Below are 14,883 nucleotides of genomic sequence, written 5' to 3'. Positions count from 1 at the left end.
CACAATGCAATTGCTCACCACCCGCTGACCGATGCCCAGTTAGTTCCCGAACCGCGATCTGTGCCGCCCGGCCAACTCCCCCCAGTTTATATACTGGGCATGACATTCCATGGTATGGAATACCCCTTTGGCTAGTTCAGGTCAGCTGCCCCGGCTCTGCTCCCTCCCAGCTTCTTGCACACCTGCTTGCTGGCAGAGCACGGGAAACTGAAAAGTCCTTGGCTGAAGATAAGCGCTACTTAGCAACAACTAAAACATCAGCATGTTATCAACATCATTCTCACACTAAATCCAAAACACAGCACTGTACCAGCTACTAAGAAGAAAGTTAACTCTGTCCCAGCCGAAACCAGGACAATATCCACCCCTTATTCTATACCATTTACATTATGCCCAGAGCCCACACTTTCCAATACATTTCCAATTAATCACCATCACCTTTCCTGTCTTTTAATATATACATATAGATATCATTCCCGCGGTCTATGGGCCATCTCTATCAAATGTCTGTTGAGTTCATTCAGTCCATGACTTTGAGCTCCATCTATCGTAACAGTCTGTCTGGGCAGGAGGGATGGTGCGAAGTCCGCTCAGTCGGCAGAACAGGATTGGGCTTCGGTGTGATGTGGCAGGCAGGTGACATTGGGCGCAGCAGGAGGATGGTGTGTGGTGTCGGATTGTTGCATGCTGAAGTCAGTCCTGGTTCCATCACTACTGCACTTCACTCAGTTTTGTCAAAGTTCATTCTTCATTAATCTAAGTAATTCTTACTGTAATACCATTAATATAGCACATAATAATTATAATAATGATGACATACAGTGGCAGGATTATATAGCAATTAATAGCATACAACTTAATCTATTGGCTGTTCTCACCTAAAATCAAATCCCCTTGAGGCACACATCAGACTTCCCCATCCTTCCGCATCACCCACCAAGTGCACCCAGGCCCTTGAGCAAAAGCAATCCCACGAATGGGTTTGCCTTTGCCTGAGGCAGGAGTAACCCAGACTGTCTTCCCTAGCATATTTTTTATGTGCACTACAGGGACTTTATCCCCTTCTACAGTACGTAAAAGTTCTGATTGGGCAGGGCCAGCTCGATTGGCAGATCCTCTAGTGTTGACTAACCAGGTGGCCTTTGCTAGATGTGTATCCCAATGTTTGAAGGTCCCACCAGCCATTGCTTTCAATGTAGTCTTTAACAGTCCATTGTATCACTCGATTTTCCCGGAGGCTGGTGCATGATAGGGGATGTGATACACCCACTCAATGCCATGCTCTTTGGCCCAGGTGTCTATGAGATTGTTCCGGAAATGAGTCCCGTTGTCTGACTCAATTCTTTCTGGGGTGCCATGTCACCATAAGACTTGCTTCTCAAGGCCCAGGATAGTGTTCCGGGCAGTGGCATGGGGCACGGGATATGTTTCCAGCCAGCCGGTGGTTGCTTCCACCATTGTAAGCACATGGCGCTTGCCTTGGTGGGTTTGTGGGAGTGTGATATAGTCAATCTGCCAGGCCTCTCCATATTTGTATTTCAGCCATCGTCCCCCATACCAAAGAGGCTTTAACCGCTTGGCTTGCTTAATTGCAGCGCATGTTTCACATTCATGGATGACCTGTGCGATAGTGTCCATGGTCAGGTCCACCCCTCGATCGCGAGCCCATCTATATGTTGCATCTCTTCCCTGGTGGCCTGAGGTATCATGGGCCCACCGAGCCATGAATAATTCACCCTTATGCTGCCAATCCAGATCCACCTGAGCTACTTCAATCCTAGCAGCCTTGTCTACCTGTTGATTGTTTTGATGTTCTTCAGTGGCCCGGCTCTTGGGTACATGAGCATCTACATGACGTACTTTCACAACCAGGTTCTCTAGCCGGGCAGCAATATCTTGCCACAATGCAGCAGCCCAGATGGGTTTACCTCTGCGTTGCCAGTTACTCTGCTTCCATTGCTGCAGCCATCCCCACAGAGCATTTGCCACCATCCATGAGTCAGTATAGAGATAAAGTATTGGCCATTTTCCTCGTTCAGCAATGTCTAAAGCCAGCTGGATGGCTTTCACCTCTGCAAACTGACTCGATTCACCTTCTCCTTCTGCAGTTTCTGCAACTTGTCCTATAGGACTCCATACAGCCGCCTTCCACCTCCGATGCTTTCCTACAATGCGACAGGACCCATCAGTAAACAGGGCATATTGCCTCTCATTTTCTGGCAGTTTATTATACAGTGGGGCCTCTTCAGCACGTGTTACCTCCTCCTCTGGTGATATTCCAACATCTTTGCCTTCTGGCCAGTCCGTGATCACTTCCAGAATTCCTGGGTGACTGGGGTTTCCTATTCGACTTTGTTGTGTGATCAGTGCAACCCACTTACTCCATGTAGCATCAGTTGCGTGATGTGTACAAGGGACCTTCCCTTTGAACATCCAGCCTAGCACTGGCAGTCGGGGTGCTAAGAGGAGCTGTGTTTCAGTACCAACCACTTCTGAGGCAGCTCGAACTCCTTCATATGCTGCTAATATCTCCTTTTCAGTTGGAGTATAACGGGCCTCAGATCCTCTGTATCCCCGACTCCAAAACCCTAGAGGTTGACCTCGGGTCTCCCCGGGTGCTTTCTGCCAGAGACTCCAGGTAGGGCCATTCTCCCCGGCTGTGGTGTAGAGCACATTTTTAACATTCTGGTCCTGCCCGGACTGGCCCAAGGGCTACTGCATGAACTATCTCCCGTTTAATCTGTTCAAAGGCTTGTTGTTGCTCAGGGCCCCATTTAAAATCGTTCTTCCTCCGGGTCACTTGATAGAGAGGGCTTACAATCAGACTCTAATTTGGAATATGCATTCTCCAAAAACCTACAACCCCTAAGAAAGCTTGTGTTTCCTGTTTACTAGTCGGTGGAGACATAGCTGCTATTTTGTTGATCACATCCATTGGGATGTGACGACGTCCATCTTGCCATTTTATTCCTAAAAACTGAATCTCCTGTGCGGGTCCCTTCACCTTACTCTGTTTTATGGCAAAACCGGCTTTCAGAAGGATTTGGATTATTTTCTCCCCTTTCTCAAAAACTTCTGCTGCTGTGTTGCCCCATATGATGATATCATAAATGTATTGCAGGTGTTCTGGAGCTTCACCTTTTTCCAGGGCATTCTGGATTAGTCCATGGCAAATGGTGGGGCTGTGTTTCCACCCCTGGGGCAGTCGATTCCAGGTGTACTGGACGCCCCTCCAAGTGAAAGCAAACTGTGGCCGGCACTCTGCTGCCAAAGGGATTGAGAAAAATGCATTAGCGATATCACTTGTGGCGTACCACTTGGCTGCCTTTGACTCCAGTTCATATTGAAGTTCTAGCATGTCTGGCACGGCAGCACTCAGCGGTGGCGTGACTTCATTCAGGCCACGATAGTCCACTGTTAACTCTGTCCCAGCCAAAACCAGGACAACTAGTAATGTTAGTCACAGCCATAGAATAACAGTTATGAGCTCCTTACTTTTCACTGAAAAAAAATTATATATAGTCTTGTAAATTATTCTTGATTCATTATAGCCATTAGATACTTCGATGAATACAAGAAGCCTTTTTATATTGATTTCCTGTTCTACTTCATTGCTTAAACAGGCATAAAATAATATATGACTGTGATTGTTCTTATTGGCCTCTAAGTATATTTTCTTTGTTAACTTAAAGAATCAATAAAGCTTAAGAACCAAATTAATCTCTGAAGTAAATTAACTAAACCCTCTGAAGCTGCATGAGCAATGAATTTGGTATTTAATATGGTATGGTTTTGAAACATTTATCTTGATACGGACACCAATAAAAAGAAAAGGTAGTAATTCAGTAAAACTTGACTCTTGAAGTCAGATACCATTTAATGCAAAACATCTTGTGTTTGAGATTAATCAGACCTTCTATTATGTTCCTAGTCCTAGTAGACCTTTAAAATATTGTGTGCAGCAATAATCCAAACTTATTTAAAGGTGAAACTGAAAGGAAAATTATCTCCTATGCAGTTAGCAATTTCTGTGTATCATGCAATAAATATCAGGTTATAGCTAAGAAAAATTAAAGATTCTCTGCAAGCATACCTTCTTCTCCTTCTTAAAATCCTTCTTTCACCTTCTTGTAATTGTGATGAAAGAATTAAAGTGTGATAAATACATCTGTACATTATTTTATTAAAGAGTCTTCTTAGAAAATATAGCTTTCAACCCTACCCTGGAGAAGATAAAGAAAAAAATAATTTCAGTAGATCACTTCAGCTCTTCAGGTTATGATGTTCTTCAAAACATATCATGATTTCTATTAAATTATATGAGCCATTTTAATAAGGAGCTTACCTTTCCAACTCTCTTGATTACCTCCCTGCTAACTTATTTCATTCCATTTTAAAATTGGATCACATCAAAAGCATAAAGAGATTATTTCTCTTTTTTTGCAGGAAAAGAGAAAACAATTGGCAAATTTTAACTTAGAACACTGCATGAAACTGTACCTCAGAAAGCTGAACATAGCATCAGGATGTCTCCTCTATTAACGTTAAAACCTGCTAAACTTTTCTGCCTATGCATTTGCCCAGATGTCAGAGTCCAGTACTCTCTGACCAGGTTCTTTTAGATATTCCACACATGGAGGGTGTAATGTTTAATATCAAATTTACTTATTTGAAGACAGTTGATGTTACACAGGATTTCTGATTTAGCAGAGTGATACAAAACATACTGCATAACACAATACAAGTGTAAGTTACACTTAGCAAAACATAGCAATTGCAATACACAGTTCAAGCATAATACCAATGTGATCCCCATTACCCATCTCTATAATATGCTCACCATCACAATGCTGGGCATCCCCAATCACTGGAAAAGAATATGTAGGTTGAAGCCAGCTCAAGTCTGTTGCTCTTTTCAAAATTCTTTTGTTAGTTGTCTAGTTTTTATACTCTGTGTTGGGCTGAGCCACGTATTCACTCCCCACATGCTGGTCTGGCTAACTCAGGGAGACATTCACACTCTTTTAAGGAACTCAGGGAGAAACATTTACACTACCAGTTGATCCACTCAACTGACATAGCTGTTTATCTAAAACAAAGGTCACCCTCCTTAGTGTTGAGATAAAGTCAGCTTTCTTTGCAACAGCTGTGGTCAGTCACACCCTGCCTTATTCTCTGAGCTTCATGGGCACATCATGTCTCCCATCTCTTCTGAGCTTTCTTCCATTTTAGGGGATTTTTGGTCAGTCACACTGGATGAGCTAAGAATGCCAAATACCCCACATTACATTCCCTTCACAGAACAGGTAGATGATCTCTTTTTTTCTGATAGCTCCACAAAATGCCAGGATCCATTTCTTGGCCCTGTGTGCCCCTCTTCTCCCTGTTTGTGTTGATCAAGGTCAATGCATAGGCCCTTGACTGTCCTTCCTCTGTGTGCAATCTTGTACAATTTCTCTGTCCTCTCCATGCTCACACCTTAGTAGCTGACACATCCCCCTGATGTAAAGAACATGACTGTAATCTGCATAGTTTGTGCCAAGGACCTTTTAATTACTATTCTAATGAAACCTGAAAGAGGTTTTTTTCTTTTTTCTTTTTTCTTTTTTTTTTAAATACTATAAAGGGACTAGTATTTCAGAGCTTTCATGGGGTCAGAAGCATGTGTAATGTTCTGCCAAATTAGTTCCAAGACCTGCCAACTCACATGATTGGTCTTTAAAATTATGTCATTCTGATTATTATCTTGTATTTATCTATTTCCGTTAGATATTGATAAGATCTTCAACTACTGCTAACTCAGGAAATCAATGCTATGTACCTCATGAAGACTTATAGAGGGCATAATGTGCACTTTCTGAGAGACTGCATGTCACAGGACTAGAAACTTCTGTTTCTATTTTGTTTTTTATAGACTAACGGGCATCACAAAATACAGAATTTTACAGTCGTCGTTTTAATTTGATTTTTAGCTCTGGAATCCCAAAAGATTTTGACCATTAATATGATTCCTGATTTCTTGGTTTAGTTGTTCAATTTTGTTACTGATCACTAACTGGATACACCACACCTCAAACCACCAAAATTAGTGCAGCAGACAGAAAACATTAAGATAATGATAATGACAGTAAGCTAGTTTTTAGAGAGAATTTCACAAAATAGCTAAGAGAATCCAGGCACATGTCTGACATTGAATACAATGTCAAAACCTTTCTAATTTCATGTCTGCTTTTTAATTGCAAAGGAGAGCTTCCAAATTGTCTGTCCAAAAGATGTCTAAGTGATTCTTTTGGCCTTTTATCCTTGTAAGAAAGACATGAATTTCAAGTATTAGAAAAGCTTTGTATCTGAAATTTTCCTTATTATGCCTCTCTTCCTTCCTACAGGTCCTTCAAGAGTCTCTCAACCCTGCAGATGGTTCCTATTAAATACTAACTGTGGTATCATTAACATTTTCCAGTTAAACAGTCCAAAGACAAACATCATCCTTTAATTGCTTTTTAAAAACCTTAAACAAATTACTCTATGTAACTGGGTGACGGGTTGTGTATTCCTTTTGATGTTATCCTCCATGCAATAGATGTAAACAATGTATGTTGAAATGGTGGTGGCTTACTGCAGTTGTCTAGTCATGGTACTAATGCAGGAAATTTCTGAATTACTTTATCTGCTGGGAGAGGGGGAAATTCCATAGACTAACCTGGTTTATACTATTCCTTTTAAAATTCAAAAACAACACTTCAAAGTTTAATAGATCTAATAAAAACATTGCAACCCCACAGCTTCTGTACATTAATATGACAAAGATTGTTTTTATTCTAAAAAGAGAAGACAGAAAAAATACATTGAAAATTAGTTAGATAATTCAGTACTTGCCCACTGATACAAAATTCAATCAATCTGAATCACATAATTTTTATTATCATGACAGATGTTATATTATTTTTTATTTGGGTAACACTGTAAATCAAAACAGTGCCTACAAATTCATTAAAGAAAAGCCCTCTGCTAAGCAGCTGACAATATAATTTGGATTGATGTTTAGGAAACAGCACATGGTTAAAGGAAAATAATAGAATGGAACTCAATAGTGGAAAATTCCTAACAAGAAAGTATTTTGAAGGAAAGAGGAATTTAAAGTGACAGGAAAGAGAGCATATCTATACCATATGGAACAGAACATCTATACCATATTATATAGTATCTGAAGAGTAATTGTACTCCAAGATTTAAAGTGTTTCTGATAAAAGCCAAATCTTCTGACTGCTTTGAGAGCAATGTGAACAATCAAATTAAAATAGAGAAAATCACAAACTACAGGGATCTGAGATCTGATGTTGAGCCAAACAAAACTGGAATTTAAGTGGTAAAGGACAGTACTGGACAAGAAGAACAAGGCTGGGAGCAGGGAGGTAAGAGCATAGATAAAAAAGAAGTGAGAGGAGGAAGAAGAGTAAGGAATAGAGGTGAAGAGAAAACATGCTATTTTTAATAGGACTTGAGAATAAATTATATATTGTAACAGTAAGAACTGAACCCTTAATCTGCTATTGAACTACTCACGCTTGGATGCATCTCCACTGCCTTTCCATTCTCTGTCCATATGTTACATATTCTGTGATCCAAAATTATATGTGGGTATGCAGTTATGCCTGCTTTACCCCTGGAATTTCTTTTATACTGAAAGAGTTTGTTTAGACCGGCTTTCTGCCCAATCTTGGAGCAGAGCAAGGCAACTTGAATATCAATTTGATTTGGCACATCTTTTGAGAGAATCAACAGAGCACTCAGTAAAGCGGCAGATATATCTTATATTATGTTTGTGTACATGCAGGTAGCAAAGCAGCTAATGAATTACACACACACAAACACACCACCCTTCTGCTGCCACCACAAAAGCAGAAGTTTAGGTAAGGTAAGTGAGGGCAACTGGCTGTGCTGACATCATTAAGGGAAAAAGCAGTCATCTTCTGGCAGAGAGCCGAAGAACTTGGAAGAGGAAAGGGATTAAAAACCCATATAAGTGCTCAGCCTGAATGGTTTGACTGGCCTGTAAGCAGAACAACTGGCTCATCCCCTAAGATGAGAGGACAAGACAGACAGCAAAGCAGCCAAAAGATTGATCAGCATTTCAGAGAAGGGGGATGAAGGATCAGTGTAATGGTCTAGCTGGTTGCACAGCTTGGTCAAGGCTTGAGACGATAGTTAGGAATCAGAGTGATCCACTCCAGTCGACATAGATAAAGAGAAAGTACATATTGGATGAAAATGATGATAAGCAAGGACTTTCTACCTTGGTGTTGTGGGTTAGCCCCAGTGGGCAGCTAAGCACCACACAGCTACTTGCTCACTCCCCCACTCAGTGGGATGAGGGAGAGAATCAGAAGGGTAAAAGTGAGAAAACTCATGGGTTGAGATAAAGACAGTTTAATAGGGAAAGCAAAAGCCACGCATGCAAGCAAAGCAAAACAAGGAATTCATTCACTACTTCCCATCGGCAGGCAGGTGTTCAGCCATCTCCAGGAAAGCAGGGCTTCTTCACGCGTAATGGTTACTTGGGAAGACAAACGCCATCACTCCAAACATCCCCCCCTTCCTTCTTCTTCCCCCAGCTTTTATTGCTGAGCATGACGTCATATGGTATGGAATATCCCTTTGGTCAGTTGGGGTCAGCTGTCCCAGCTGTGTCCCCTCCCAACTTCTTGTGCACCCCCAGCCCACTCGCTGGTGGGGTGGGGTGAGAAGCAGAAAAGGCCTTGACACTGTGCAAACACTATTCAGCAATAACAAAAACATCCCTGTGTTATCAACACTATTTTCAGCACAAATCCAAAACATAGCCCCATACAAGCTACTCTGAAGAAAATTAACTCTATCCCAGCCAAAACCAGTACTCTTGGTTTTGCCCTTAATCCAGCAGGAAAATATTTTGATTTTGTTGCTGACTTTGGAGCCACTTCTTCAGCATACAGGTGCCCCAAGAAATCTGATTGGAAGTCAGACCCAGGAATCCCAATTGCCCATTGTAGCTCTCTCTTGGGTTTACTCTGTAGTTGGGGGCATTTGCTTCTACCTCTCTGTCTCCATGTCTTCACACCAGAAAAATGTGAAGGATAATATTCATCTCTCTTGCAGGTGTTTTCTGATGCTTATTTCAGTAACGCTTTTGAAAAATGCAAAGGGATCTGAAAACACTACACATTAACTCTGTTGTTTTACATTAGAAAGCCTCATGTCTACAACCATTATATTCAGTGTACAGAGAGTGAGTTTAGAGTGTAATTAATTTCATAAAATCAGCAGTGCAAACATTTCCAAGCAATATACAGAACAAAAAAATTAAGATTGGCCTATACATTCCTTGGAACTGGTCCCTAAAGTCCTTCAAATGCCTTTGTATGTATATCTACATACATATATATATGTATAGGCAGACATACACACACAAGGGAAAGAGAGCAAGACTATATATATTATGTACAGTACCTAATAATGTTAGGTAATGTTAGGTAATGTTACTAAAGCAACTAATGTTGCTTTAGTAACAGCAAGACACCATTCTTAAATCCTCTGGTTTGTATATGAAAGCATTGTGAATGGGAGAAAGAGGAGGAGGAAAACACAGTTTGACAGCAATCTGACCTCAGTTTGCGCTGAACATGGCTAATGGTTGCCTTCAGTGTGCTTATGTTCAGGAGGACAGGGATGGACTAAGTCAAGGCAAAATGCATCTTTCAATGTATTTATACTCCTTACAATTTGTAGAGTGCTTAAACATTACACTGAGATAGGAGCATCTCAATGTAATGTTTAATGTTACTCTGTGGGGTAGAGGGAGTGAATGCCGAGCGTGCTCATGTGGCCGCTGTTGCTATGATACAAGTTTCAAGTATTTCTCTTTTTTTTCCATTTCTTTTTCCTCTCTCTGCTTCCCCCCTTTCCCCCACCCCCTCTTTTTTACCTATTGCTCTCGCCGAGTGGAGATGCTGGAGAAAAGCAGTGCTGATGAGGGGCTGGTTGGACTCACTTTACAGGGGATGGCTTTGCGTGTTGATCCGAGTTGCTAATGGGGCATATGAATACCCAAGGTTCACATCTCATTGCCATGGCAAGCCAGATTTCTTCATATGAACTGAGTGCATTCGTGTCAAGGAAAGGGCTTTCAATTTTAATATACCCTAAATGAACTTTCTCCCCAACACCAGACTGGGTGTCTCAGAAAGTAGTTCCCCAGGCTGTTCTCAATGTAACTATCTACAATTCATCAGATACCTTAATCTGCAAGTTTTTCAGAATGTTGTTTTGGTTACAGGTTCTTCACTGCTGCTCGTCTGCTGTTATTGCACAAAACCTGCCAAAAGCCGCCTTTTATAGATAAAAAAAATCTGGATTAGTTTCCAGACATTCTGTAAAGAAGTTATACAACACATAAGCTCCAAAAAGCAGGTTTTGTTTCCATGGCTGTTTCTGTACAGGCATTTGTCTACTTTTATCCACATATGATTTGTTTTCCTGAAGAAAAAAAAATCAAACAATTCAAATGCACATTTCAAATGAGTGGGTTTAACAGTCAGGAATAGATGCTTTATTTTACACAGGGCTTCTAGTGGTTCAGTGTGGCTGAACACTTCCCTTTTCTATTGCTTAACATGAAGAATAATCTGAAAGAGAAATAAGCAGGTTTAGCAACTGTCATTTAATTTGGTATTTCTTTTTAAATTATCCCTATATTTCTAAATGAAGATGTTGAACCTGTATAGTTGCTATTCAAGTCAATATGCTCATCTGCTAATTTAAATGGTAATGTTAATGTGAATAGGCTAATATCTCAAACCCACACTGTTCAGTAATCTGCAACATCCAATACTTTTATCTCCTCTTCTCTCCTTAGCACTGCAGTGATAACACCAATCATTGCCAATCAGATATGAATATAGTAGGTGCTTGGAAGAGAGGCTACACTGGAAAGAATGTTGTGGTCACTATCCTGGATGATGGCATTGAAAGAAACCATCCAGACTTGATACAAAATTATGTGAGTCTCTGCAGTATTCCACATTTGCTGCTTTATTATTACTCTGCAATTAATTTTCTGCTCATAGAAAGACAATCATGTTCAAGTTACTGAAGGAGGAGGGAGGAGGGAGGGAGGAGAGTTCATATTCCTCAAATAGTAACACCAATAGGAGGAAAGCATTCTTCCAGGAGGAAAACAGACAGCTTTTGGTAATCTGTATTCTTTTAGTTAAAACTATATGCAGTCTTAATGTCTTTAATATATCTGTATGCCTTTCATAATTGAGTCCTTCATTTCTGAAGGGTTGGAACCAATTGTGTGATGTTCTTTCTCTTCTGTCATTATTTTACTTAATATCCTCACATCCTGAACACTCTGAGAAGTTAGGAATGGAATACACTGCTTTTGAGTTAATGCATACAGCTGAAGTCCATTTTTTGTCAATATGTTTAGCTAGCAAGACAGCAGCTCTTCTCAAAAACTGTAATTTTAGGCATATCCTCCCATGAATTTATTTTTAATTTTATTTTTAATGTTTATGTTTATTTTTTGTCTTATTGCTAGAAATAATATTAAAGGAAAAAGACATGACTTGTGAGTCACTCAGTTAAAAATAGGTATAGAATATTTTGAGGTCTTTCTAGTAAATCTCTGCTAACTCCAGTGAGCCCCCTCCCTATTTGTAATAGGAGAACTGTATCCTTTGTTTACTGTGTCCTATGTTTCATGTACCCTCACAATGTTTTTGTTTGGTTGTGGTTCATCACATTTAAATAATTGGTTTAATATACCTTTGAAGGATTGTGTAATATGAGGAGAAGCTGCTTCTCTAGTGGGTGATTTCTTGGTTTAGTGCCACACTTTGAAGCTGTTTAGAATGTTAGGGTTGCGCTTTGCTGGAGTGATTATTCCCGTGGTTCAGGAATAGGCATTACCTGAAAGCACATGACCTTAAGGACCTTATTATTTTTCTGAAATTAAATGTGCAAGCTGTACATTCACACGAGGTAAGAAAACAAACAAATATATTTGGACCGAGTCAGATTGGTGAAGATAACACGCATAAGGCATGTATATACCTTCAGGCCCATTACAAACATAGATCTTGTAAAAGGGCCTTGAACACAGGCTTTATGCCAGGGAGCATATCATCTTGACAGAGCATTCAAGAGATGAAGGTGACAGTACCAACATTAACAACCCATCAAAAGCTACAATGGTGTCCACAGTTCTAAAGCCATTTATTTAAAATTAGTCACACTAATATCTGTATCCTTCCCCATTGCATGTGGAATTCAGCTTTGAAATACATTATTGTGTAAGCACAAATGACAGGATATTGACCTATTTATCAACGTATGCTTAGTTTGATCCTAATGCATGACACATCTTTCATTTTAAACTCTAAAGTCATTTAAACAAATCAAATATAATTTTACCTCCTCATTGAATGACACAGGTGTCACTTCATCCCAGTACTGTCCTTCCACTGAATTCAAAGTAGCTATTTATTCCCTTACCACCTTCTCTCTCCTTTTCCTCATGCCAACAAGGAATTCCCCCAGGGCAATTCACATATTGCTTGCTTGATGCCTTCTATATGACAGATTATTGCTGGCGTGGCTGCAAGCAGGAATATTTGAGGTGGATGTGGTAACTGGCTTTGAACAAAGAAGAGATTAAAAAGAACTACTTTCCATGTCAACACACCACACACTACCACATTAATTAACAGGAACCCTACAAATCTGCAGTTATTTGCTCTATAAATTATTTTCAGCTCTAAGAATCTCAATAAATGTAAAATATGGAACAAAAATATGCAGATATTTTGCATATATTTGAACCCTCACAGCCAATTAAGGGATGTTTAGAGAGACACTTTTTTTCCAAATGGGAATGTACTTTATGTTTCATTTCAAACTGTATTTTAATAAAAATATTATTAGGATAGTGACATTATTCTTTTTCCTTGAAACGATGACTGAAATTATTATTATCTTGCAGATAATTTCTTGAATCTTGAAACATTTAGCAAAATCCTGATTTTAAGAATGAACACAATTTCTGAAAGTTTCTTAGAAGGAATATAGTCTTTTGGTTTAATGAAACACCTCTTTCTACTTCCTCATAGTCATTGGAACTATGCTTTTTCAGGGTATTTGTTATCTTACTCCCTTTTCCAAAAATAAAATAAAATATGTAAATCCTATAATTATTAAATATATAATCCTTTCCTAAAACATGCAATCATCATAAAACCACAGGAATGTTAGTTAGCCTAATTGCTCTCTTGTAGAAACCTGCTGAAGAATGTATAGGCCACATGAGTCAGTGGCTAATTAATGAGAAACTGGTTTTCTTTCTCCTGTTGGCTACAGGATTCACAGGCCAGTTTTGATGTCAATGGAAATGATTTTGACCCTATGCCTCGGTATGATGCCAGCAACGAGAACAAGTAAGGCACTACGACATTCACGACATTTTCAATTTAGTTCATCAAGTAGAATGCACCAATTCTGCTATGAAATTCTAGGAATCTCGAATCTTCATAAAGCAGTGGGATTTGCATTTAAATCTCTGTGAAATATGTATTTATGTTACTCCCCCACACACTGCATGATACTTACTCTTTGAATGCATTTGGACTCATCTGAAAATACATAAAAATTAGTTTGAAAGTTCTGGGCATGTGAAATGAACCATTTTTAATCCCTTTGGGATGCAGTAAAGGGTGACTTACCTTTTTTTGAGATCTCTGAGTTATTGGGGTTTGTTATGTGTGAGAATTGACTTAGCTTCTGTCCTGGTTTTGGCTGGGACAGAGTTAACTTTCTTCTTAGTAGCTGGTACAGTGCTGTGTTTTGGATTTAGTGTGAGAATACTGTTGATAACACTCTGATGTTTTAGTTGTTGCTAAGTAGCACTTATCTTAAGCCAAGGACTTTTCAGTTTCCCATGCTCTGCCAGCAAGCAGGTGTGCAAGAAGCTGGGAGGGAGCAGAGCCGGGGCAGCTGACGCGAACTAGCCAAAGGGGTATTCCATACCATGGAACGTCATGCCCAGTATATAAACAGGGGGGAGTTGGCCGGGAGGCGCGGATCGTGGCTCTGGCATCGGTCAGCGGGTGGTGAGCAATTGCATTGTGCATCACTGGTCTTTTTTTTTCTCCCCCCCCCTTCTTATTTTTTGTTATATTCCTTTTCGTTACTATTATTATTATTATTATATTTCATTATTACTATTGTTAGTATTATATTTTACTTTAGTTATTAAACTGTTCTTATCTCAACCCACGAGTTTTACTTTTTTTTTCCTTTGCTTTCCTCCTCCTCACCCCACTGGGAGGGGGAGGGGGAAACGGCTGCGTGGTGCTGAGTTGCTGGCTGGGGTTAAACCACGACACTTCTGACTCTACTGAACTTTATAGATTTTGTGCTTTGAAGAAATACACAAGTTAATGGAGATTTTACTCTCTAGCCATTTATTTTAAACTAATGGAGATTTTACATGCGGAGGTTTGCTAGACACCGTATAAAAACCAGAAATAGCAATTCTTTCTGATTATAATGTCTATGGCTGATGACTGGTTAGATATATCTGCATGAGTGATATATTACTCCTTCAGCAGAGCACAGCTTCCTGGTATTTGTCATTCCAACTCTGCTCTTCTTTGGATGTGCTATGGTAAAGGCTGGGGGAAACACTGGGAGTGACACCTTCCCTCAGGAAACAGGCTACCTCTCTGTCCCATTGGGTATTTGAGGGCAGTTTTTTATCAGTTACATTTTCAAAATAGGTACTTGGCATAAAGAAATTCCTTTCTGTGGAACTGCATGTATTAGAAGAAGGTGAATCCTACTATT

At 39.9% G+C, this 14,883-nt stretch overlaps 1 protein-coding gene across 1 annotated transcript in view; it reads left to right on the top strand.

Annotated features, from left to right (window-relative positions):
- The window catches only part of LOC127029109 (proprotein convertase subtilisin/kexin type 5-like), a 236,027-nt gene that overhangs the window by 89,026 nt on the left and 132,118 nt on the right, over positions 1-14,883 (top strand). The window contains exons 4-5 of the mRNA XM_050914753.1: positions 10,892-11,035; positions 13,399-13,475. Of these exons, the coding sequence (XP_050770710.1) occupies positions 10,892-11,035; positions 13,399-13,475 (221 nt within the window). The remainder of the gene's footprint in view (positions 1-10,891; positions 11,036-13,398; positions 13,476-14,883) is intronic.

The sequence above is a fragment of the Gymnogyps californianus genome, unplaced genomic scaffold (assembly GCF_018139145.2).
Source record: "Gymnogyps californianus isolate 813 unplaced genomic scaffold, ASM1813914v2 HiC_scaffold_74, whole genome shotgun sequence".
In the NCBI taxonomy this organism is placed as follows: domain Eukaryota; kingdom Metazoa; phylum Chordata; class Aves; order Accipitriformes; family Cathartidae; genus Gymnogyps; species Gymnogyps californianus.
Note: the sequence above shows the minus strand (reverse complement) of the source record. Positions and strands in the feature narration are given on the sequence as shown.